The sequence below is a fragment of the Schistocerca piceifrons genome, chromosome 2 (genome assembly GCF_021461385.2).
Source record: "Schistocerca piceifrons isolate TAMUIC-IGC-003096 chromosome 2, iqSchPice1.1, whole genome shotgun sequence".
NCBI lineage: Eukaryota > Metazoa > Arthropoda > Insecta > Orthoptera > Acrididae > Schistocerca > Schistocerca piceifrons.
Genome location: NC_060139.1, coordinates 582,218,223 through 582,245,695, shown reverse-complemented (window position 1 = coordinate 582,245,695; position 27,473 = coordinate 582,218,223). Strand labels below are relative to the sequence as shown.

General features: G+C 41.3%; 1 protein-coding gene across 1 annotated transcript in view; it reads right to left on the bottom strand.

Annotated features, from left to right (window-relative positions):
• Positions 1-27,473, bottom strand: part of LOC124775610 (transcription factor GATA-5-like) — a 102,449-nt gene that overhangs the window by 45,354 nt on the left and 29,622 nt on the right. Inside the window, exon 9 of the mRNA XM_047250440.1 lies at positions 4,263-4,404. Within this exon, the coding sequence (XP_047106396.1) occupies positions 4,263-4,404 (142 nt within the window). The remainder of the gene's footprint in view (positions 1-4,262; positions 4,405-27,473) is intronic.

The following is a 27,473-nucleotide window of genomic DNA, read 5'->3' as shown; positions in this document are numbered from 1 at the left end:
TGAGATTTGATCTTGGGTTTGCTGGTTTTTGTGGCTTTGTATCAGTGATATCAAGATGACATTAAATGGCCACTACTTAAGACAGCTTTTAGTAGTGCTACACACAATGTCGTTTTCGTAACTTATCAGGTTCCACAGCGTCCTAATTAAAGTCGTTCGTATAGTATTTCGAAACACAAAAGGTGCTCCATTAATTTGCAGAAAGAAAATCATGCACAAGAGATTTTGTGCGTCTTGAAACAACGTCTCATAAATTATTGATCACGGAATTACAATCTCCTAAAGTTTACAAAGTAAATAACAAACCTGGTGGAACTTTCTGCCAAAGAAATCACATTTACAGAATTCACATTTACAGAATTCATCATAGGAATAATGAGATATTGTAAGGATGTCATAACGCCTAGCATAACCAAAAATTTTTAAATACCCTTTTAAACAGATGCAAGAAGTGGCAAAAAAACGAATTGTCAGATTTCCCTGTCGAATTTCTTAATTAAATATGCTGTAAAAGTGTTTTTAAGAAGGGAGGAATACCTTCACGTATGTATAAGTATACACAATCGTTGATGATGTTTTCACAATGCAATTCCATTAACTGTGATACGTAGTACCAAATGTAGTACAAACTTCACGGACGCCTTACAGCATTGTAACGAAATATTAAATGAACAAATTTGCTAATGGTGTATGGTTTTTCTTCTTCTTCCGGGCTTTTCCGTCAATAAAGAACACGAAAAAGTAACCTGTTGTAAATGAAGGTGACACATTTTGAAGACTAACCCACAAACAAGGAAAAATATTCCGAGGACCGCATTTTGCTTTGCACGCCGAGTCAGTAACTGTTGTTACTTTCCATTTCGTCTTGGATTTATTTCTCACAAAATGAAATACAAAATTAACCATTTAATGCGACATTGAATAACACATGATTTAGAGTCTTTACGTTCCCACAATGCCTACGTTCCCACAATGCCTACGTTCCCACAATTCCTTACATGACAACAGTGCCGAACAGTTGCAAAAAATGGTTCAAATGGCTCTGAGCACTATGGGACTTAACTGCTGTGGTCATCAGTCCCCTAGAACTAAGAACTACTTAAACCTAACTAACCTAAGGACATCACACACATCCACGCCCGAGGCAGGATTCGAACCTGCGACCGACCGTAGCGGTCGCGCGGTTCCAGAATGTCGCGCCTAGAACCGGAACAGTTGCAAACTCGCTATGCAAAGCAATACCTGGTCCTGGGAATAGGCTTTTGACACCGTACCTAACAAGTGGTTTTTAATCAAATTGCGTGTTTGTGGGATATAGATTCAGTTATGCGAATGGATCCGTGATTTTCTATCAGAGAGGCCACAGTTCGTAGTAACTGATGGAAAGCCATCGCGTGAAACAGAAGTGACTTTTGGCTTTCCCCAAGGTAGTGTTAGAGACCCTCTGCTGTTCCTTATGTGTATAAACGACTCAGGAGACAATCTGAGCAGCCGTCTTAGGTTGGTTGCAGATGATGCTGTCGTTCGTCGTCCCCAGAAGATCAAAACCAATTACAAAACGATTTAGAAAAGATATCTGTATGGTGCGAAAATTGGCAGTTGACCCTAAGTAATGAAAAGTGTGATGTTATCCACATAAGTGCTGAAAGAAATCCGTTAAACTTTGGTTATACGGTGAATCAGTCAAATCTAAAGGCCGTAGATTTAACTAAATACCTGGTAATTACAACTACGAACAATTTAAACTGGAAAGAACACAAAGATTTTTTATTTATTTTTGCGGAACACGTCTACTAAAGAAATTGCCTGCACTTTGTTTGTTCGTAAGACAGCTCAAAGAAGAGCAGCACGTTTTTTACTATCGAGAAATAGGTGAGATAGTATCACGGATGTGATACACTATCTGGGGTGGAGATCAACAAAACAAAGGCGTTTCTCGTTGCGGCTGGATCTTCTCACGAAATTTCAATCAGCAAATTTCTCATTCGAATGCTGATCTACATAGAAAGAAACGATCATCATCATAAAAGGAGGGAAATTAGAGTTCGCACGGAAAGATATAGGTGTTCGTTTTTTTCCTCGCGCTGTTCAAGATGGAGTATTAGAGATTTATTGTGAAGGTGGTTCGATGATCCTCTGACAGGCGGATTAGTGTCTTGCAGATGTATTTAACCATGTAGATGTAGATGTAGATCTGTTTTGCATTGCTTATGAGTCTAGTAAATCTCAACTCATGATTGCGTTCTGGCATCGGCATACGGAGATATTGCAAGTGGCACTTGAAGGAACAAAACTTAAATCTCTATTTGGACATCCTGAATTAGTTTTCCGTAATCACTTCAGACAAATGCTATTATGGTTCTCTGAACAATATCATGGCCAACGTCGTCTCCCATCCTTTTACAACCGAAATAGCATTTCGTCTCTAAAAACCTGCTCGCAAAGGAACCGTTAAGATATAATGTTCTCCACTCCCTTCCTTCATCTAAGTGACTGGCTTGACGTAAAGCTGTGAATGAGAACAACAAATATGCATATAGCGGAAAACACAGTGTACCAAAATTTTACATTGTTTGTTTTAAGTAACGCGACAAGCTTCGAGCTGGTTGTTTGCTCTCAGGTAGCGCATTTCTTAATAGTTTTTACGTCTTTGCTATTTCGTTTCCCCGCAGTATTCTGTCGTGGCAGTTATTGATTCGTTACATGTGAATCACACTATATCTGCACACATTCCGACGTCCCCTACCCCATTTTTCAGTCTACATTGTATGGCTATTTTCCAAAGCTACTGAAGGAGTTTTGATACGATTTACACCAATAGGTAGACTGGGTCATGGTCTAGGTTTGTGAGTATCAATACATATTACAAACAAGTCTTCCGGCCGTAGATACTTGGTAGACACCTGCGTGATAAAGGAGCGGATCGCTAAACATTTTAAAAGTATCTACATTGCGCAACAGAATAGAGGGATCACTTTTTCGAAACCCCATAATTCACACCCATTGCGACATTTAAGTTTTAAATTTGGGTCAACGGTACCTTAGCCTTCCTCTGTAATGGTGCAAAGGCGTGGCACCCTGTGACGTCACCCTCGGTATTGGCGACGTTTAAAACAGCAAGGTGTCGACACATTTGAGAGAAGTCTACAGCTCATAAGTGACACCAAATACCACCACAGTTTGCCCAACGCCACCGTGAACATGTCACACGATGAGAAGGTCGTTGTAGTCCCTCTTACCCAGATTTCACGCCTTCTTTTGACGTCTTTGCTATGGAAATCATAACAGCGACACCCAGCGTTGAAATCACGCAGTTTTCATATGGGTGGCCGACGAAAGTAATTCATATACATCGCCGCTCGGAATCGACACGAGGTCTCAGGTGGTGGCATAAAAGACGTCAATGAAACCACCCCTTTCCCGGCTGCGTTGATTCCCACACATTTCGCGGTCGAAAACACAGTTCGCAGTGCGATGTGCAACAGTAAGACGTTCTTGACACTGCAGACGCCCTAGGGTGTTTCAGCCATTCTCAAAGGACACTGTGGGGCTGTATGTGTTCTGAGCCCTTTGGAGCGCAGGGGCGACAGCAATTTTTGCTCTCGTGTACACTTTGGGACCGTTACAAGGGAAGATTGTACGCACATTTGAGCCAAATTGCAAACTTAAGCGTCGCAATGGTTGGGAATAATGGGTTTTCAAAAAGTGTTCCTTTAATTCTGTTGCAAAGTGTAGATAAACGATTTTTAAACTTATCTTGTCTTCAATTGGCAGGTTCGAAAACTGACGCGTGAATAATCTTTCAGTGTTTATAAACGATGACTGCTGAATCTCCACTCCGAAAGGCAACATAATGCTTCATGCTAGCCGGCAACCAAAGAGTAGCGTGCAAGAGTACACACTGGCCGAGGCAATGGTTCCAGGCCGTGCGTGGTAGCCGTGCGATCTAAGGGCGTCTTGTCACGGTTCGCGCCGCTCCCCCCCGTCGGTGGTTCGAGTCCTTTCTCGGGCAGGGGTGTGTTTGTTGTCCTCAGCGTAAGTTAGTTTAAGTTAAATTAAGTAGTGCGTAAGCCTAGGGACCGATGACCTCAGCAGTTTGGTCCCATATTCCTTACCACAAATTAAAAAAACACATATATATAATTTTCGAAAGAAATCATTCCAGTGCCAGCCCTGGGCACCTGGCAGGAGAATAGGCTACGAAGACATGGGGGCCAAGCTCGGCAGTTCTAGACCCCGTTGGCAGGGGGGCAAGTACTCACCGACTACTTGGCGGCCGGAGTGCAGCACGTGCTCCACGTGTCCACCACGCGTGGGCGGGCTGTCGCGACTCGTGGCCGGCGTCTTGGGCTTGCGCTTGCGGGTCTGGATGCCGTCCTTCTTCATGCTCAGCGGCCGGTTCACCTGCAAAAACAAGCACTTCACTGCCAGGCCATCCGTTGTCCGTCACGCGCTGGGACATTCCTTAAAGGCTGTGGCCACACTGGCGCTTAACAGCGGACCAGGCACGGTGTCATGGTTTGGTTCTGGGGGAAGCGGGGTCACACCTTGCAATTTTTATCCTCCTCTCTCATCCCAGACTACAACTTTCTGTCGCCCAGAATTTTTACGTGTCACATATGTCTAGAATTTTAATAATAACAGCAATAAAATATTTTTATCTGTTTTCCGTCTTTCCCTTAGTTGCTCTAAATTCGTGGAGGTATGTACTCTGTCCAGCTAAATGAAGGCAGTTTGTTTATTGTTATACGCGTTTCGCCTCTTTTATTCGGGAAGCATCATCATTGGCCTGAAATACATGTTTCCTTTTATACAGACAATAAACGTATTATGTGATAGAGATAATATGCTGCTATATTACATTTTGTCGTACCTTTTTCTTGCTTTTTAGGTTAGAAACAACGTTTGTAGCAAAAGTTCCGTATTGTGAATTATCGTTCAGGGTTATTTACGATTTCCAGCGCTGTCAACACTTGTGTGTCGTCCTGGAGATGTGTTTGTTAGTTTACATACTCCAGCTGGCTGAATTCTGGCGTTCTTCCACCCACATTTGTCACATCGCATGTTTTACTTGCACTTTCCATTTGGTGAATTTGTTCATGTAACATGGTAGTCTGTACCATTACTCGCTTATACAATGTTTTTGGCTTACACATTCCTACACTTTTGATCTTCGAGTATAAAGTAATATAAAATTTATTTTTTGTTGAATATTAATAACCGCTTCAGCTGTATTTAGTTCTTTATTATTGGATCACTTTCGATTTAATGGAACTAAAAGGCACATCTTCAGATGATCTGTATAACAATAAATCCACAAGGAGTAACAAACCAGAAGTATACACTGGTATGGAAATTTTAATATTTTAAAATTGTTTTAAAAACTTTGAAAACAAAACATTACAGCGGAAAAGCTCGGAATCTTTTTACCCAACGTTCTTTGTTCGTCAGAACAAAACACTGGTAAAAGGCCGTATATCATAGAATAAAACAGCTGGATTCCAATATAGAGAACGGATCCTAAAGAAATCGTACCATAGTGATCCGTTGCTAAGGAGAAAATAAATGAAAACTATTAAGACCTAATTTTGGACCAAAATGAAAAACCAAGAAGTGGTTGCCACAAAATGGAGGGATGTTCTACCTAGACAAAATCGTCAAGTAAAAAGTTATAGGCGAAAAAGCAGATCCTTTAAAACAGACTTACCGATTCTCCGATCGACAGTCTGTCACTATCATATTGATATTCTACAGACGGTTTTTCAAAAAGTTTTTGTGCTTTTTATCCAGATTTCCTTGTTCTCATTCACTATTCGGGTAATCTCCAAAAGACCACCAATCATTGGATCGAATCCGCACATCATCAGCGGATGCGCGAACCGTCCATAGGCAAGCTGTTTATTATTTCGCCGTCAGTATGACAGAGCAAGGGGAAACTACAGCCGTAATTTTTCCCGAGGACATGCAGCTTTACTGTATGATTAAATGATGATGGCGTCCTCTTGGGTAAAATATTCCGGAGGTAAAATAGTCCCCCATTCGGATCTCCGGGCGGGGACTACTCAAGAGGACGCCATTATCAGGAGAAAGAAAACTGGCGTTCTACGGATCGGAGCGTGGAATGTCAGCTCCCCTAAATCGCGCAGGTAGGTTAGAAAATTTAAAAAGGGAAATGGATAAGTTAAAGTTAGATATAGTGGGAATTAGTGAAGTTCGGTGGCAGGAGGAACAAAACTTCTGGTCAGGTGATTACAGGGTTATAAATACAAAATCAAATAGGGGTGATGCAGGAGTAGGTTTAATAATGAATAAAAAAATAGGAGTGCGGGTTAGCTACTACAAACAGCATAGTGAACGCATTATTGCGGCCAAGATAGACACAAAGCCCATGCCTACTACAGTAGTACAAGTTTATATGCCAACTAGCTCTGCAGATGATGAAGAAATAGATGAAATGTATGACGAGATAAAAGAAATTATTCAGGTAGTGAAGGGAGACGAAAATTTAATAGTCATGGGTGACTGGAATTCGTCAGTAGGAAAATGGAGAGAATTAAACATAGTAGGTGAATATCGATTGGGGGGAAGAAATGAAAGAGGAAGCCGCCTTGTAGAATTTTGCACAGAGCATAACTTAATCATAGCTAACACTTGGTTCAAGAATCATAAAAGAAGGTTGTATACCTGGAAGAATCCTGGCGATACTAAAAGGTATCAGATAGATTATATAATGGTAAGACAGAGATTTAGGAACCAGGTTTTAAACTGTAAGACATTTCCAGGGGCAGATGTGGATTCTGACCACAATCTATTGGTTATGAACTGCAGACTGAAACTGAAGAAACTGCAAAAAGGTGGGAATCTAAGGAGATGGGACCTGGATAAACTGAAAGAACCTGAGGTTGTAGAGAGTTCCAGGGAGAGCATAAGGGAACAATTGACAGGAATGGGGGAAAGAAATACAGTAGAAGGAGAATGGGTAGCTTTGAGGGATGAAGTAGTAAAGGCAGCAGAGGATCAAATAGGTAAAAAGACGAGGGCTAGTAGAAATCCTTGGGTAACAGAAGAAATGTTGAATTTAATTGATGAAAGGAGAAAATATAAAAATTCAGTAAATGAAGCAGGCAAAAAAGGAATACAAACGTCTCAAAAATGAGATCGACAGGAAGTGCAAAATGGCTAAGCAGCGATGGCTGGAGGACAAATGTAAGGATGTAGAGGCTTGTCTCACTAGGGGTAAGATAGATACTGCCTACAGGAAAATTAAAGAGACCTTTGGAGAGAAGAGAACCACTTGTATGAATATCAAGAGCTCAGATGGCAACCCAGTTCTAAGCAAAAAAGGGAAGGCAGAAAGGTGGAAGGAGTATATAGATGGTTTATACAAGGGCGATGTACTATAGGACAATATTATGGAAATGGAAGAGGATGTAGATGAAGACGAAATGGGAGATAAGATACTGCGTGAAGAGTTTGACAGAGCACTGAAAGACCTGAGTCGAAACAAGGCCACGGGAGTAGACAACATTCCATTAGAACTACTGATGGCCTTGGGAGAACCAGTCATGACAAAACTCTACCATCTGGTGAGCAAGATGTATGAGACAGGCGAAATACCCTCAGACTTCAAGAAGAATATAATAATTCCAATCCCAAAGAAAGAAGGTGTTGACAGATGTGAAAATTACCGAACTATCAGTTTAATAAGTCACAGCTGCAAAATACTAAGCGAATTCTTTACAGACGAATGGAAAAACTGGTAGAAGCCGACCTTGGGGAAGATCAGTTTGGATTCGGTAGAAATGTTGGAACACGTGAGTCAATACTAACCTTACGACTTATCTTAGTAGAAAGATTAAGAAAAGGCAAACCTACGTTTCTAGCATTTGTAGACTTAGAGAAAGCTTTTGACAATGTTAACTGGAATACTCTCTTTCAAATTCTGAAGGTGGCAGGTATAAAATACAGGGAGCGAAAGGCTATTTACAATTTGTACAGAAATCAGATGGCAGTTATAAGAGTCGAGGGGCATGAAAGGGAAGTAGTGGTTGGGAAAGGAGTGAGACAGCGTTGTAGCCTCTCCCCGATGTTGTTCAATCTGTATATTGAGCAAGCAGTAAAGGAAACAAAAGAAAAATTCGGAGCTGGTATTAAAATTCATGGTGAAGAAGTACAAACTTTGAGGTTCGCCGATGACATTGTAATTCTGTCAGAGACAGCAAAGAACTTGGAAGAACAGCTGAACGGAATGGGCAGTGTCTTGAAAGGAGGATATAAGATGAACATCAACAAAAGCAAAACGAGGATAATGGAATGTAGTCAAATTAAATCGGGTGATGCTGAGGGAATTAGATTAGGAAATGAGACACTTAAAGTAGTAAAGGAGTTTTGCTATTTAGGGAGTAAAATAACTGATGATGGTCAAAGTAGAGAGGATATAAAATGTAGACTGGCAATGGCAAGGAAATCGTTTCTGAAAAAGAGAAATTTGTTAACATCGAGTATAGTTTTAAGTGTCAGGAAGTCGTTTCTGAAAGTATTTGTATGGAGTGTAGCCATGTATGGAAGTGAAACATGGACGATAACTAGTTTGGACAAGAAGAGAATAGAAGCTTTCGAAGTGTGGTGCTACAGAAGAATGCTGAAGATAAGGTGGGTAGATCACGTAACTAATGAGGAGGTATTGAATAGGATTGGGGAGAAGAGAAGTTTGTGGCACAACTTGACCAGAAGAAGGGATCGGTTGGTAGGGCATGTTTTTAGGCATCAAGGGATCACAAATTTAGCATTGGAGGGCAGCATGGAGGGTAAAAATCGTAGAGGGAGACCAAGAGATGAATACACTAAGCAGATTCAGAAGGATGTAGGTTGCAGTAGGTACTGGGAGATGAAGAAGCTTGCACAGGATAGAGTACCATGGAGAGCTGCATCAAACCAGTCTCAGGACTGAAGACTACAACAACAACATGACAGAGCACGCGGCAGCGTCCCCTGTACGCGGTCCCGTACACATTGTGATTCACGAAGGTATGCAAATATTTTAATATGTTTTTCTACAAATAAAACTAAAGAAAAAAGTTCATACACACATAGGACCAGTTTTCCAGAACATCCAGAGAAGCAAAGATTATTATACAAGAAAATTTGTTTACTTTCCATCAAGTACGTAGAAACGTTTATGTCATTGTTGACAACCGTTAGTGAGTTGTTTGAGTCAGTTACTAATCTTGAAACGAGCTAGTTTTCTGTATAGTTCAGTGAAAGAACGTAATAACAACAGTGTATTTAAGTGAAACAACATAGTAACTGTTGTAGTTTGCAGATTATTTATGAAACAGGGACACCTTTCAAATTTACGACAGAGAAATACGCCGATATGGTGTTTATTTATGGCAAATGTGATGATAATGCTACGGTTGCAGTTAACTAAAATCGCTTCTCTGGATGTTGTGGAAAAATACTGCAGATACACGTGTGGGACATGTTTCATCACTTTCACTACATCAATAACAATAAAATAAATGCAAATCGTGCTTTGGTTTAACCTCGTACAGTTTTGCGATGACTTAATATTAGGGAAGTTGCTAAATTTCAGGCAAACATATTTTTAGCCGTAACTCCGTAACTAAACATTTGCGGACCTATGTTTATATGAACTTTGTTTATTTAGTTTTACTTGTAGAATAAAATTTTCATACCTTCGTGAAGACGGCCGGTGTGGCCGAGAGGTTCTAGGCACTTCAGTCTGGAACTGCGCGACCGCTACGGTCGCAGGTTCGAATCCTGCCTCGGGCATGGATGTGTGTGATGTCCTTAGGTTAGTTAGGTTTAAGTAGTTCTAAGTTCTAGGGGACTGATGAGCTCAGATGTTACGTCCCATAGTGCTCAGAACCATTTGAACCAACCTTCGTGAATCTCCCTGTATACGGAACCGCGTACAGCGGACGCGCCCGCGTGTTCTGTCATACTGACTGCGACAAAGGAAACATCTTGCCTATGGACGGCTCGCGCATTCGCTGATGATGCGCGGGCTCGACCCAATGATTGGTGGTCTTTTGGGGATTACCCGAATAGTGAATGAGAACAAGGAATATTGGATAAAAGGCAAAAATCTTTTTGAAAAACAATCTGTAGAATATCAATATGATAGTGACAGCTGATATTTTTCGTTAATAACGCCCGTAAGTTATGCTGAAATTAGAGTGTAAAAGAGGAACATCATGTGCATATATTGCAGCAACGAGACAGATATGCCGGCAGAGTCCACTGAATAAACCTCAAAATTATAAAAAAACTTTAAGTACACTAAAATTATGAAAAATATTGTTTCGAAAAAATGTCTGCTGTCTCTATCATATTGATATTCTACAGATTGCGGTTAGTGAATCATACATACTTGATTCTCTAATTCTGTAATGAAATACGAGGGCTATTTGGAAAGTAAGGTCTGGTCGATCACGAAATGGAAACCACAGTGAAAATCAAAAATGTTTTATTTGCAAATGTTAGATACATCTTCTAGCTACTTCTCTACATAGTCGCCGCTGTTACTGAGATATTTATCATAGCATCGTACTAACTTTCCAATACCCTAGTCATAGAGAGCTGCTGCCAATTCTCTACAATGATCTGCAGTTTGTCGCCCGTTCTGCAATGTTATCTCCATAGCCAGCGTTTCACGTGAGTGGAGATGAAAATCAGAAGGAGTCAAGTCTGGGCTGTATGGTGGGTGATCAAACACTTCACTTCGAAAATGTTGCAGAGGTGTGCTCATTGCCCCTGCAGTGTGCGGCCGAGAATCGTCATGAAGAAGGGAATGCATGACAGTTACGGTATGTGGACTGCATGAAATCAGGCGAAATCTCTCACAGGCAGTCGTACTTGGCAGGAGACACTATTGTTCTAGGCATCTTTATGTGTTCACTGACGTGATGCCATCGGCGGGCATACTAGAGAAGCAACCGAAAACATCTATCCAGTGCATCATCGGATTTTCACTATGGTTTCCATTTCGCGACCGATCGTACCTTACTTTCCTAATAGCCCTCGTACGTATATGATCGCTTGATAAAGTACACTCGATAACTTTTAAATCATACATTTTTCTATACGAAAGTTTACCGTGCATTAGAACATGGAATGGTTCAAATGGCTCTGAGCACTATGCGACTTAACTGCTGAGGTCATCAGTCGCCTAGAACTTAGAACTAATTAAACCTAACTAACCTAAGGACATCACACACATCCATGCCCGAGGCAGGATTCGAACCTGCGACCGTAGCGGTCGCTCGGCTCCAGACTGTAGCGCCCAGAACCGCACGGCCACTCCGGCCGGCTCAGCATGGAATGAAAATGATACCTGTCTACGTTCATGAAAAGTGGTTACGATGTAAAAACATTAATACCGCACATACCTCAAGTAGATGATAAGACATTTATCTTTTTTTTCATGTATTCGTAAAATTTATTGCCCTTTTCGAATAACTAATGAAAGAGCGTATGGGGTTTGGCACGTTTCTTTTTTCTTTTTTTGCCTTGACAAACAAGAATGCCATTTACGTTAGTTCGTTATCTTCTTTAAACATAAAAACTATAACGCACGACCTTTTCCCAAATACAGAATTCATGAGCGACCCTGTCCGTTGACAACTGACAAAGCAATGTGAACTGTCTGTTGGCTGGTCTAATCGATTGACGTCTAGCGACAGAGTCTGAACTGTGTGGCATTTTTTATTGCAATTACTTTTTATTTACTCTGGACTGAAAAATTAGGAGATCGGCAACATATTCTTACACATATTTGAGAGAACTGTACCTGTCAGACTCAGGACTACAACCATTCATGATATACAGGAAGTGGATGAAGGTCATTCTGCCCAAATATTCACGCCAAACAGACATCCGAAAGGGGAGAATTCTTTAAGTACTGAACCTTCAGCAGACAGAGTTAACTTTGACGCGAGTAAAAGTGGGGAACCGTCTTAGATGATATTTACGGGAATCTCTGGTACCGCGAGTCGTTAGTAAAAGAAAACTTTGTGGTTAGAGTGTTAGGTAACGAATTGTAGTGGATCGTTCCACTGTGTGTTTTGTCGTTGTGAATTCGCTTGTAAACAAAGGGAGGCATATGAAAAAAATCAGAGCAAGGTGGGCCACGATCGACTGCAGCCAGAGTAAATTGTTGCCTCACCGAATAAGCTTCAGAAACAAACTCCTCTCTAACGAGCTTCCGAATAGCAACAGAACGCGTTGTATCTATCCGAATTTTATTTTTCCTACGTTTTTTTTTCTTTAAAGTAGGTTAGCTTGTCAGACGCGGCCCGATCGAAATAAAAAATACGGGCATCACGTTTTGAGAACTGCAAAGTGTCGAAAATTCCAAACAGGTAATAAAATCAATACCACTAGCGAAAATGTTAGTGAAGTGCGCATACTGGCAGTACATTGGTATAGAAAATCAGGGAACAGACGAGGAAATCACATCCACTCTCGGTGTTCTTGTGCAATGAAACAAAATGCACGTGGCGACGAGGAAGTAATTTTAGGAATTGCACAGACAATAGCTAAAGCTGTAAAGCATATCGTACAATATTCGGGGGAGCCGTTTTAAACAACAGTTTGACGCTTTCTTCATCGTAAATCGCATGCATCTTTAAGCTCATCATAACATTCAATAATATTCCTCCGACACACTATGTTGTCAACTATCTGACATTTTCTGACTGGGAAAAATGATATCGATGTCTTTCTTGTCCTCATCTCTTTCTATAGGAAAATTCTAGACAGAAGTTGTCACATCGGGCCTTTTATGTCTAATTTACAACACACTAACATAAATATCAAGTTTTTTGCTAAAGGTACAAGAATTGATAGAAAATGTAGAAAAGTGCTCAATGGAGCTCTGAAGAAACCTCTAGCAGGTAACACTTTCAGCACATCATATGGCAGTCGTTACAAATTCAGGGGAGCAAAAGGTGGGAAGTGAGAATTACGGAGAGCGTCAGGAGATACAGTTTCAAGTTACTAGACGCCAGAACTACACAATATATTGCCTACACTGTATTGCGTTCGGTGTTATTTTTGAGCTTATTAGGCAGTCTAGAAAAGGAGGATTTTTCACTGCCTGTGTTTACAAACAAACTGCCCCGTACCGGTAATCTGGTGAACCTATTATCGTGACTGTACATAGAAGGATAATAAGGGACACTTGTGTGTCGAAGATAGCGTCACAATCTGAGCGGTAGTACAATACATGAATTTTCATGTCAGATAGTTCCTGTTCTGTGTGAGATACCATATCGGAAGGGGCATATGTGCCCTACGGATAAGTTAACAGATCGGATAAGTTAAGATAGACGAAATCAGTGAGCGTCTGGTCCATTCATAACAGTGAAGATACTCCAGCAGAGAATATCTAAACGACCCGTATCTATGTCTAATCTTAATTCCCGCCGAAAGATAGGATAACGGAAGGAGGATACCACAACATACGTAAATCTCCGTGGATCGTCATTTCAGGGCAATTGAGTAGCGTAGATTACAAGTAAGTATGCATGCTATCTGCTGCCAGCTCGAACGAAACGTTGTTATTTTCTTCGCTACACTGGTGCTTTTAAGCTTACCGGTTCTTGGCCTATCGTCGACCATCTGCCCTGTGATTCCACGGCACTGGATGGTGGAAGAATTTTACTCCTGCTCTGAAATACTAATTTCCAGACACTGATGTTTTCGACTGTTGGAAGCAACAATATAGATGCATGAGTACCACTAACTGAAACGGAGAAAAGGACTGTTATTGAGAAAAAGATTGTTTTCTAAGTACAGCTGCTTGAATGAGAGGGAAAAGCAAAATTAGGAAACCTGAAGCTGTGCGAAAATGCGAGTGAGCTACTTAAAATAGACAAAAACAACTGAAGGGCTGAGAACATAAGGGCCTAAAGTACACTGTAATAGATTTGCTATATTAGCATGTATGGCTTCTCCTGACATCTGTTGATCTCACGGTGAATCAACTTTATCTACACTTTTAATCCCACACTGTATATATGAACATTCACGAAAAGCTGTCTGACCAATTTCTCGAGGATTAATTTCCTTATGACCTCAAAGCGCAGAGCATAATTTTGTTGCTCTGTACGCCTCAGTTGTTATCTAGGGTATAAAATATAATTTAATGTCTGCATCATGTATGTAGAAGTAATACCTTACAATCGGAGGTGTATCGGCACTTTTATCTGAATTTCAAGCCATAGAATGTGCTTAATGAAAATGATAGTGACGAGGACCATGAAGTGTTGGAATAGGTCGTAATTGTGTATGTCTGTTTGGTGCATTTAGTATCTGTTCTTTAAGTTCTGATTTGGTTTCACATTAATTACAAACTTTACAACTGTAAAAAGACACTTGTCAGTAGCCTATACATGGAAATTTTGTGAGCTAACATTAATAATAAATATATCGTAAATGTTAATTAATATTTCATAACATAAAGTGGATACACTATTTTGTCAAAGGAAGTATGGAATGCTGACGCTTGATTCAAAACAGTTCAGATCTATGGGACTGGGAATTTGTCTACAAATTTATTTTTCACAAACATATCTTCTCAAAACTTTCTTTCTGTGCTTTAGGCTACTATGCTTTCAGTGTCTCAATTATACATGGACAGGAAATAAGTTTTAAGGACACAAAGTGGAAAAATAGATGTAGAGCACTAAAGTTCTAAGAAAGCGAAGTATTTTGAATGAATTTAAGAATTTATTGGAATGTAATATAAGCGATAATTCTTAACAAGCTCTTCATTTTGCCCGTCCTACTGTCATGTTTCTCTGTTTTTCTTCTTTTTTTCAACATTAAGACACCACTTTTCACAATAGCAAAATAATGATGAATCATTAAATTCCTACAGATGGAACAATGTGAAATTCTCGCTCAGCGTCTGAAGCGGAACGATCTGAACATAGAATGAAGGAAGGAAGATTAGAGCTTCATGTCCCGTCGACAACGAAGTCATTAGAGACGGAGCACAGGCTCGAATTAGGGAGGGGTGGAAAGGAAATAGGTCCTGCCCTTTATAGCGTGCCGATAAGCGATTTAAGGAAATCATCGAGAGCCTAAATCTCGATGCCCGGACACAGATTTGGATTGTCGTCTTCCTGAATGCGCGGCGTGTCCACCTGCTAACTGAACGTAGAGAGATGAGGAAACTGTGTCGCTTTTCGGAGGAAATAACAATTTCTCACCACCTAGTAAACAAATACCACATGAAGTTCGTGGTGGCATTTGTGGTTCTTAGTTTTCCACAGCGTCCATGGACACGTAAAGTTATGATTAAGGTGTAATGCTCCGTCGGCAAGTACATTACATACGTAGAGCGAGCTCAGATTGGGAGAGGGTAGAGTAGAAATACAACCGTATCCTTTTGCAAATGAACCGTCTCGGGTCATTTTCTTAAGCGATTTAAGGAATCCATGAAAAATCTGCATTATTAAGTACCGTTAGTTGCCCTTCCATTAAACCATGTTCCACAGACCGTTGGTAGAGTCATCTGCATCAGTATGCGCAACATCGCATGCTCGATGATCTGCTCGGTGATTCCGGGGCGGCTGCAGCACCACCACGAAAACTTAGTTGCTGCCACTTTACGATGGTTCTTTGTGTCTGAGTTGCAACTAAAGTACTCTGCAGTAGTTGCCAAGGGTGCCTTGTGATTGGTTCGTTCAATAAATAGTCTTCATAGTTCGATTGTAAATCCAGGTTGATTTTTTAGTGCTAACGGAAGGATAATTAACTACTACATTCTTGGTATTAACACGTGGCAGCGACCTCGGTACGAGTAGACTTGAAATCTGATACAAAGCAAAAACTAGTGGGCCCCTACAATCACGACCGATACAATTTCTGCTCTACGGCATTGAGCAAGTTGGCATAGTTGATAAAGCGCTGGACTCATTCGATACGAACAGGGTTCAAAACCAGATCGACCATCTACATTCGACTTTTCTGTGGTATCCCTAAATCAATGATGGCGAAATACCGTAATGGTTCCTTTGTAAAGTCGGTGCTGATTTCTTTCCCTGTCTTTGGCGTATCCGAGATAGTACACCTTCCCCGATGATCTCGATGTTGATTGTATGGCAAATCCTAACCTACCTTTCTTTCTTCCTTCACTTCTCTCTGTAGACTCCTTTGGACAGAAAACATGACTGCCATGACTCATTGTGAGAGCACTTACACGATTTTTAACGTGTTCTCCAATGCGATGCAGAGCGAAACCAGTGTGATCTCCGGCGTCATTTAGCCATCTAGTTTATATGCGGAGTACGAGGATGTAGTGAGACCGAATTTCGATCACACTGAAATCTTTACCGCCGGAGCGACACAAGGTGAATACTTCTTAAAACATAATTAAGTACTTTTTATACATCATAACTTTGTATCTCAATTGCAAAATGTTGAACGAGATGGGATCGGAGCAACAGATCGAAAATACATTGTTGGAAGCCGACTATTGCCATACCGATGAGAGTGAAACCTTTGCCGACGCCCAGCGACCGCGAGAAGATACTGCCGAAAGAGTTGCATGAATTTAACTTTTGTAATTTGCATTTTTTCGCCATATAATTTAATACGGATCACGAAAGCATCTCCTTCTAAATGTGAATTTTTAAATTCTGCAAAAACTGAAAATGAATATTTTATTTGTGAAACGTGAGAAGTTAGTAGTATGAAGAATTTATTCATCCAAATTACCAGTTTTTTCTTTGAGATGCGTGAAGCGCAAAAAGTGAAACAGTTATAATTTTATAAGTTACGGTATATGAATACATCAACCTGGGACTATTCGTTAGAGCTAGTCGGCCGCATTTTATGGAAATAGACAAGAAGAGAATAGAAGCTTTCGAAATGTGCTACAGAAGAATGCTGAAGATTAGATGGGTAGATCACAGCCCGCAACTCGTGGTCGTGCGGTAGCGTTCTCGCTTCCCACGCCCGGGTTCCCGGGTTCGATTCCCGGCGGGGTCAGGGATTGTCTCTGCTTCGTGATGGCTGGGTGTTGTGTGACGTCCTTAGGTTAGTTAGGTTTAAGTAGTTCTAAGTTCTAGGGGACTGATGACCATAGATGTTAAGTCCCATAGTGCTCACAAGGGAATCTCCCCATCGCACCCCCCTCAGATTTACTTATAAGTTAGCACAGTGGATAGGCCTTGATGAACTGAACACAGATCAATTGAGAAAACAGGAAGAAGTTGTGTGGAACTGTGAAAAAATAAGCAAAATATACAAACTGAGTAGTCCATGGGCGATATAAGCAACGTAAAGGACAGTGCGAGCTTAGGAGCGCTGTGGTCCTGTGGTAGCGTGAGCAGCTGCGGAATGAGAGGGTCTTGGTTCAAGTCTTCCCTCGACTGAAAATTTTACTTTCTTTATTTTTGCATAGTTATTATCTGTCCGTTCGTTCATTGACATCTCTGTTCACTGTAATAAGTTTAGTGTCTGTGTTTTGCGACCGCATCGCAAAACCGTGCGATTAGTAGACGAAAGGACGTGCCTCTCCAATGGGAACAGAAAACATTTGATCGCAAGGTCATAGGTCAACCGATTCCTCCACAGGAAAACACATCTGATATATTCTATACGACACTGGTGACGGCATGTGCGTCACATGACAGGAATATGTTGTCGACCCACCTAACTTGCACACTTGGCGAATGGGTAAAAAGATTCTTCTACCTTGCCCGATTTAGGTTTTCTTGTGGATGTGATAATCACTCCCAAAAAAGTGATGAAAACATAAGAGTTTGTCACATAAACTGAAAATAAAAAATTAAACTTTTCACTCGATGGCAGATTTGAACCAAGGACCTTTCGTTCCGCAGCTGCTCACGTTACCACGACACCACGGCACTCCTGCGTTCCCGTCGTCCTTAATGTTGCCTATCTCTCTTGAACTACTCACTTTGTATATTTTGCTTATTTTTTCATAGTTCCACACAACTTCTTCCTGTTTTCTCAATTGATCTGTGTTCAGTTTTTCAAGGCCTATCCACTGTGCCAACTTATAACTAAATCTGAGGGGGATGCATGGGGAGGTTCCCTTGTCAGAGCCATTTGAACCATTTGGTAGATCACATAACTAATGAGGAGATATTGAATAGAATTGAAGAGAGGAGAAATTTGTGGCACAACTCGACTAGAAGAAGGAATCGGTTGGTAGGGCATATTCAGAGGCATCAAGGGATCACCAATTTAGTATTGGATGGCAGCATGGAGTGTAAAAATCGTAGAGGGAGACCAAGAGATGAATACACTAAACAGATTCAGAAGGATGTAGGTTGCAGTAGGTACTGGGAGATGAAGAAGCTTGCACAGGATAGAGTAGCATGGAGAGCTGCATCAAACCAGTCTCTGGACTGAAGACCACAACAACAAAAAAACAATCTGAAGTGAATGGCTATTTTGTTTATTGTTCAGATAATTGAACCTTTACAAGATGTAGCCTCATTAATCTTAAGCTAGCCAATGAAATTTCAGGCGCTCTTTCTATGAACTGTACGTTGCATGCCTACGGTCTCTTGGCGGTGTAAAAAATTGAAGCTTCTAAGTCAATGCAGCCAAAGTATACGGCCGTTTATTCCAGATATTTTGATACTCGCGGACTCATTCGTCAAAACCAGTAGAGTACTTCCCATTAGAAATTTGCCAAGTAGCAAGGTAGCAAGGTCTCGCAGTACCACTAAATAAAAAAATCCGTGTCCGTCTGTCACTTAAGATTCCATTCCATCATGAATGGTTACACGCATCAAGTTGAAATTTATGTAGCATACTGATGTCTACTGTCCCTCAGCGGCGTAAAATACTTAAGCTTCAAGTCAGTGCAGGCAAAAGATATGGCTATTTATCTCAAATATTTTAACACTCGCAAACCCACTAATCAAAACTTATAGGAAACTTCCCGTTGACCTAGAAATTTGGAAACAGCAATATTTCACAGTAAAAGTAAAGAAAAAATAAAGAAATTGTTAATTTGTAATTATATCACACGAAAAAAGTATTTCTTTTCCGATTTGTTATCGGACTTTAAACATGAAATTAAAACATTCTCGAAAGTCCTGGAATTCCTGAGACTGATATCTTGTCAGTATTAATGACGATAACAGAAATCGACGAGATTCTCTTTTTCCGGGATGGATGATCTATCTATGTACATAATTAAGTTTGCACGGAACTCTTAGATCGAGACTTATTCGCACCTGGTCATTTTTAAGTATCTTGGCGTATAAGACTTAAAAACAGCAGTGTTTTTTCCATAACCCCTCCATCCTATCTTGATTCGGCCGAAGATGTTAGATTTTAAGTCTCATTGGGTATCAACAAACTGTCCCAGGTATACATATTCGTTAACATTTTAAACAGATGTTGTCCAACATTGTTTTTCCTGCAGTTAACACATTTTGTGATGCATAACATTTGTTTTCGAATGCTTTAGCTCAGAACACACTTTTCAACAGTTATCTGATCAGTCCTTTTTAGAGGATTGAAATTCTATCATTTTGTTGGCTATAACTACTACGTCGTCTGCAAACAGACGGACGTATAATTAAATATACCTACAACAAATATTATGTTTGCCGTACGACAGCAAGCGGTCACATGAAACGACGCGAGCGCAGCATGACGAAAACTGGAAACTTCACTGAGGAGGTTGAGCTAGCAGCGCAACTGCTCGAGGTCGATGCATGCACATTTAAGAGAAGTGCTTGTTCGCGGCAAGTAAGTGCGTCGTGCTGAACCTCTACTGGTGACGTCACGCATGTTGTCGCTGCGCACTATCGATCAGCGAGCCCTTGCGACGCAGCGCTGGCCACGCCGCTCAATTGTTTGCACCTCACGCGCTCCAGTTTCGCGTGTGGCTGCCTGCCTGGGAGCGGGAACAAAGGAAAGCCAGCTTACAATAAACACCACGCCGGATTACGGCAGATCACCACGCAGCGTGAGTCACGGAATTGCGCAGTCGCCCACACAATCCCCTAGAGCTATCGTCTTTTGACATCGGCACCCGAATGTTCGAAAATTGAAACAGAGTCGTTCATGGGTGACATGTAGCGACCGAGGATACAGAGAAAGAGATTTTCTTACTTACGTTAGCAATAGGGCGAGACATTTTAGGTCGAATTAGCTTCTAGGTTCTACGCGTTATTATGGAGTATTCTGTGTAGATTTGGCGCTTTCACTGCCATCACCTACAAGTTTGTTTGTCTAGGCCTCTCAAAAGTAATATTTTTCTTTCGTGAATGCACAGAGAGAAGCGATATGTATCGTTGCATCCATATGCTTTGTTTTTAGGGTTTTCGAAGCACCGAGAGATTTGTTAGCTAACTAATATCACAGAACCCCCTATTCTCAGACCTGATCTGCCGCACAGTACTTTAGGGTGCAGGAAATTCTTCACTCCTTCGGCAGGTAAGCTGCCGGGTAAACTCCTTCGAATCTATCTGTTAACATGCGACCGCTCTTCTGTGCATGTTCCCCAGACACAATGTTGTCAGTCATTTGTCTGCTGGGGTAAAGCATGAACTAAAATTTCGTTTTCTTTTTTAATGCGTCTTTCTTTTTCCTGGTCTTTATCCCGTATCTTCAAGGGGGCCAGCATGTTAATTATTCGGACTGGCAATGTTAGTGACTGAGGGCCGGATGCCCTTCCTACCTCGTCCCCTCCCCTCCCTCCCCTTCAAAAGATGGAATTTGTGTACCCCAACTATCTGCGTCTAGTGTTCCATGTGAAGGTGTGCGTACGTGTTCTAAATGTTTGCGAATCGTGTAACTAAGGCGGGATTTGGTACCAGCCAATTATTCATCTAGCGGACGAGGAAAAACACCTTAAAACCACAGCCAGGCTGGCCGGTACGCTGGTCCTTGCCGTTAATCCGCCGGGTGGCTTCCGTCTAGTGGTGTGAAATTACAAAACGTTAAGTAGGAACAACAGGGGAATGAGGTCAAAGTTTTGGGTCAACAGAAACGTGTTTTTCATGAGCATTTCAAGGATTATGAGAAAATTTGTGAAATGTGGAAATAGTTCTTGTATCTTGTCATCGTGTTAGACCTGTGGACGCCATCATAAAATGGCAGTTATGTTAAAACCACTTAAAGGTAGAACCAAAACGTACTGTACCACGTTCATAAGTAAATATATCAAAACGTAGGTCAGAAAATTTCATGATCATATACGGAGCACTTAAAGGAATTGTTATTTTCATTCCTAGAGTGGAGTGCACCTAAAAGGCAGATAGTGGGGTACTGAACAGTAGCTAAGGGCAATGTAAAGCATCCAATAGCGGCGTTCTGACGCGTCTTACTGTAGACTGCACTTTGAGCTGCGTGTAGCACATCCAGCGTTGAATTCGTGTTAGTTTAAGTACAGTGAGAATATTTAGCTACAGCAGTGTTTATCGTGAGTGGCATAATGCAAACAAGACAAGTAGTACAGGGTGGTCAAAAAAATGGTTCAAATGGCTCTGAGCACTATGGGACTCAACTGCTGAGGTCATTAGTCCCGTAGAACTTAGAACTACTTAAACCTAACTAACCTAAGGACATCACACACATCCATGCCCGAGGCAGGATTCGAACCTGCGACCGTAGCGGTCGCGCGGTTCCAGACTAGCGCTTAGAACCGCTCGGCCACCCCGGCCGGCACGTTACAACAATTCGTACTAATTGTATCTTGTGTGCTGCTTGAATTTGAGCGCGCAAAGGCATGATGGGCAAACTTCAATGTTTATTAAATCGCAATCAAAATGGTTCAAATGGCTCTGAGCACTATGGGACTCAACTGCTGAGGTCATTAGTCCCCTAGAACTTAGAACTAGTTAAACCTAAGGACATGACAAACATCCATGCCCGAGGCAGGATTCGAACCTGCGACCGTAGCGGTCTTGCGGTTCCAGACTGCAGCGCCTTTAACCGCACGGCCACTTCGGCCGGCAATCGCAATCGGCGGACCGTAGCGAATTTTTTCTTAATTTTTTCTCAGCACAATCTACGCTGCGACACCCTACAAGCTTTTCAGACTGCTTCAGCCCACACTGTAGGCCTATATTAACAAGTAACTTCGAGTGATACCGAGCGTTTTCCCAGCTTACAACCTTTTCTAGGGAGATTAATAATCAGACACTGTCGCCTAGCATGTCTCTTAACGCAGCTTCGCCAGTTCCAAGCTTAGGCAAAGGCTGGAGACGATGACGTAGGGCAGAGACGGTGAAGACATTGGCAACAACGCGAAGTATTCTATATTTGTCTCCGAACAGAACGCATCACAAACCTGCCTCCTTGCTTACACATCACGTCAGCTTCAAGCAAATGAATATTTATGAGCGAACGGAATTTTGATTAAAGTTTAGTTTTGCATTTCTCCATTCTCCTAAAGGGTCCTACCGTCACCTTCGCAAAAACTGCCTCTTCAGATTAAATGCTGTACAGCTATGGTAGAGCTCGATGATGAGTTTCTCATTGCACTATCGAGCAATTTGGCGCAACGGCTAAGGCACTGGAGTTGCACTCGGGAGGGAGCGATCCTCATTTATGTTACCCGTGCCCCCCGTAAAATCACTCGTCCCAAATGCCGAGATGTCTCCTTTGAATAAATAAAATAAAAAAATAAAAAACAGCCGCTTTCTTCCCCATCCTTATCGAATGATGCTTGATGCAATGACTTCATCAGCGGGGAAGGGGGGGGGGGGGGAAGAAGCGGAGAGCGTTAAACGCTAATCTTTATTTATCCTAATACAGAGGAACACTACTAGGAAGGATGCCCAGTGTTATCGGTACTCTTGGCTTGGGGACATCAAGGAAAACGGGAAACTCATAGTACATTTCAGTTTAATTCAGCAGCTTCCATGCACCGAGCAAGGTCGAGATTGTGCCCAGTTCTGAAACTCGTTAAACCTTAATTTAATTAGCGTTTCCTTCTTCTTCCTACGGGTAAGTGGAGCGAGTCAACTATCTGCAGTACTGTTGCTAGTGTTATCGCTACAAACACTTCAATAACAGCGATCTCTGCTAACGGAGAATTTTCTGCTCTCAGTTACGTGTCAAACGAAGACTGGGATTCCCACCATTGAGATGCCGCTGTCAGATATTTGCAATAAAGTCTTTCTTTCGACAAAACACGCTTCTCTAACACAGGTGATAGAAGTGCATAAAATAGTAAATGTCCGCTGCGCGGTTGGGGAGGCGACATTCGAAATATGAAGCGTACCCACATATGAGTGTACTGCATGACTTGAAAACTACAGCTAATGAATCCTAAAACGATCGTATTAACTGGTTAACTGGATGGGACTAGTAATTCGACAAATATGGACGTTCAAAGTCAATGTTTTCTCAAAAGAGTACAAGAAAACATACGTTTGCGTACAAAATGTATCAACCAACGCAGTAAAGGTCAGCAGTGGGTTTCAAAAAGGAAATGTCATAAAACGGAAACGGGGTAAGAAAGGTATTGTAGTAGGTGACGACATTTACTACGATACTGACAATGTGAAACAAAGAACATGTGCCATGTGCAAAGTATGCATCAGTGTGTCGACAAACAGTTTGCCAATATCATCTAGATATAAAATTTTCTTCTCTTTCTTCGGTATCTTCCCTGAAATAGTAAAGTCTTTGGAAGTAATTGTAGCTATGCTCTCACCCTACTCCTTCATTCCCTTTGTTGTCTGACTGGGGTTGCTTGCAGTTATTGCAATCCTTTCAAGCATTTCAGTGAATTTTTGATTCCTCGTTTGCCTCTTTCTACACAAACTGAGTGGTACTGCATATAACCACTCGTGTCTGATTATGAAGAACTTTTCCTGCATCTAGGAAGCACGAAGACCACGCCGCCGTGTTAAGAGTGGACGTCCCAGGACCCAGGACGTACGCCAGGCACGACCTCTGCTTGAGGGACGCTGGGTGCAAGCTATAATGCTTGGTGTCCCAATATCATCAAATAAATGGAGTAAAGTAAAAAGTATATGAAAATGTCACATTTTTGTCCCCAATAAAATATTGTGATATGGAAAAACTTCAGAATAGACACTTATGCCACAACAATAATACTTCAGTGTGTTGCGACTGGAAAAATGTGGGCGATATCATTTCCATTCAACTAATTCCGTACCTACTGCTTCGAGGACTTAGTGGACAAACTGTTAAGTCCAGCCATAGAGTAGGAGATGAGTAGCATAAGTGACTGGGCAGGTAAACAACTCTTTCACTTTCCAAAGCAGTCTAACATATTATTCTATGCACAGCAACATACGCTGTTTTAAGGGATCAAACAATTCTTAATGGCTTAACCAGATGATCCTCGTTTTATCACAGTCATCAGATACTGACGCCCACGACCAAGCGGATACGTTGTATTAAGGTGGAAAACAACATATTTTTCTTAACTAATCCCGATTCTGAATCTTATGAACTCTCTTCCACTGATATAATTTCCTTCCATTAAATATAATTTTTCCAACACATATTTCTGTCCTCCTAAGTATTATCGTTCTGCCGTAACGATTATTTTCGTTTTTCCATAAGACTGAAGTAAAGAGCTAATATTTATTATCCAATTTAAATGAAGCGAAGAAATACATGTCTCTCTGTATTCCAAAACCAACAATATTGGTGAAATTATTAGACAAGCAATGGGATTGTGTGAAAAGATGAATCGAAAATTACTTCTGAAAATCATAGAAACCAGTTGGCGGAGCAAAGTCAGAATAAACTGCCATACTTAACGGGTTGCTATGCTGAAACACGTTGCATAGCATTTCCCGTGTACTTGGCTAAAATGGCTCTGAGCTCTATGGGACTTAACTTCTGAGGTCATCAGTCCCCTAGAACTTAGAACTACTTAAACCTAACTAACCTAAGGACATCACACACATCCATTCCCGAGGCATGATTCGAACCTGCGACCGTAGCGGTCGCTCGGTTCCAGACTGTAGCGCCTAGAACCGCTCGGTCACTCCAGCCGGCTTTCCCTTGTACTCTTAGACAGAATAGCAACTCAAGACTTTTCTGTCACACATTAAAGTTTGTGAAACTTGGAATAGTTAGAAACACTGGCACGAATAAATACAAAGTAACAGACTGTAGAGGAGGGTCCAACAATAAGCGATTAGATTTCACAGAAATTGTGTATTTGTAACTTAGCAGGTCTTCTGCTGTGTGACAAGAAATACCAGTGCTACTGAGATGGCAACATAATGAGCGTTCGGGAAAAGTTAAATCATACGTCGGCACGGGGCGCGAACGCAGATTCCATTTGCGCTGATCTGGTGTCGCGCAGCGGCTGGAAGCTTCAGCTTGTCACCAGTTTTATAATGCAGGCTTTCACGGCCGGTATTTAGATCCCCTGTGATTTTATTTATAGGGAATTAGGCCATCTTGTAAAGACTGCGCCTGTGCCTCATACGTCTATGGATATCCCCAGCATTATGGGAAGCAACGTTGAAAACATAGTTTGGACGACGGACCAATACCCACATAACTTAAGTCGTCGAGGCTGTCACCAGTTTCTCTTCCTTGGTTTACAAACTCCACACAAGCTCTTCCTGGATAGTGTGGAACTGCCACCGGTCGTAGAAAGAACAGGTATAATTCGACTTGAGCATAGATTCAGGAAAGTTACTGTCTCATTTTTTTGTTGAATGACATACAGGGTGATTCTGTGATAATGTACAAACTTTGAAAGATGATGGACTAGGACAAACGTATCAGTTTGACGTAAGGGACACTGCTCCGGAAACGACCGAGTCGAAAGTTATAAGCGAAAATCGTTCTGATACCTCTGATAGTGGCATTCATCTACCAGCGCTGTTGTTGCTAGTATTGTAGGGTGGGCAACTTCCAGACGTGGCAGAAGGGACCGAAACAAGAAAATAATGTTGGCTCGAAAATGCATACCTTAAGAGCTATGAGCACTTATTCATATTCGCTACTGTGACACACATCTCTTCTACTGGACAAGTGCCCAAAACTCTTAAAATATGCATTGTACAAATGTTCATATGTATGTGAAATCTTATGGGACTTAACTGCTAAGGTCATCAGTCCCTACGCTTACACACTACTTAACCTAAATTATCCTAAGGACAAACACACACACCCATGCCCGAGGGAGGACTCGAACCTCCGCCGGGACCAGCAGCACAGTCCATGACTGCAGCGCCTTAGACCGCTCGTGCGTTGTACATCCCATATTGCCTGAACACTTTTTTTCTTGTTTTGGTCCCTAGTAAAACCTATGAAAATATCCTAACCTGCTTGTACAGTCTTAGCAAGAACAGCCTTGAAACATGTATTCCACTGTCAGCGGTGTCAGAACAATTTTCGCTTACAGCTTTCGACCCGATCGTTTCCGGACAGAAGTCCCTTACTTTGTATTGATACACTTATCCTTTTCCATCATCCCTGAAAGTCTGTAACATCAACACGGAATCAACCTGCATGTGCTGCAGTGAACATTTGTAACAAGACAAATATCTGTACAAGATCGGAGCACAAACTGGTATTCCTCTTTCATGATTTGTACATTTCTGTTCCGTAATGGTAGCCAGTGTACAAAATACGCTGAAGGTGTATGAAGAAGACTGCAGTGAATTTAAAATCTTCCAAATATTGGAGCACTGAACTATACTTAATCACAACAAGGCATTACAAATACGTACGATTTTTGACAACGTCTATTTTATAGGCTTTTAAGTGACAGTTCAGTGAAGATATTGGATGTGTGCCTTTGATGGAAACCTCTAGGAGAATAAAAATGTTTGATAGTATTTTGTCTAGTAAAATTGTCTGTACATTAACGAATTTGCAAGAAAACGTGATTACAAAAGTAAGTGACAAATACAACATATAAACACAATTTATGGGGTTATTGTCGGTATATGTGTTTATATATGCTGTGCTAAAAAGGGAATGAATCGATTTCGCTGGAGTTTTCAATGCTGTAAGCATTAAGTGGAACCTTGAGTCAAAGGGAACACGGATTGCCCTATATTTGAGACTCATACGGTCTAGACCGAATGTTAATTTTCTATCAAAAGTAAAAGATGGTCTATCATGCATTACAAATTATGCTCGCGTATTATGATATTTCTGGAGACCGGAAATCTCCTCTGCATGAACCAACATAATTTCCGAAAACAACGATCATGTGAAACACAGCAGTTCACATAGGTGCCCAGGTAGATGCTGTGTTCCCTGGCTTACGGTTCCGCACAGCCGCTTAATGAACAAAATACGAGCGTATGGAATATCGGACAAATTGTGTGACTGGACTGAAGAGTTTCTGCCAAACAGACCATCGCATGTCAATGTGAACAGAGAGAAGCCTTTATATGTAAAACTAATCTCGGGAGTGCCCCAGGGGGTTGTTACAGGAACACTGCTTTTCAATAGATATATTAATGACGTAGTAAATATTTTGGAAA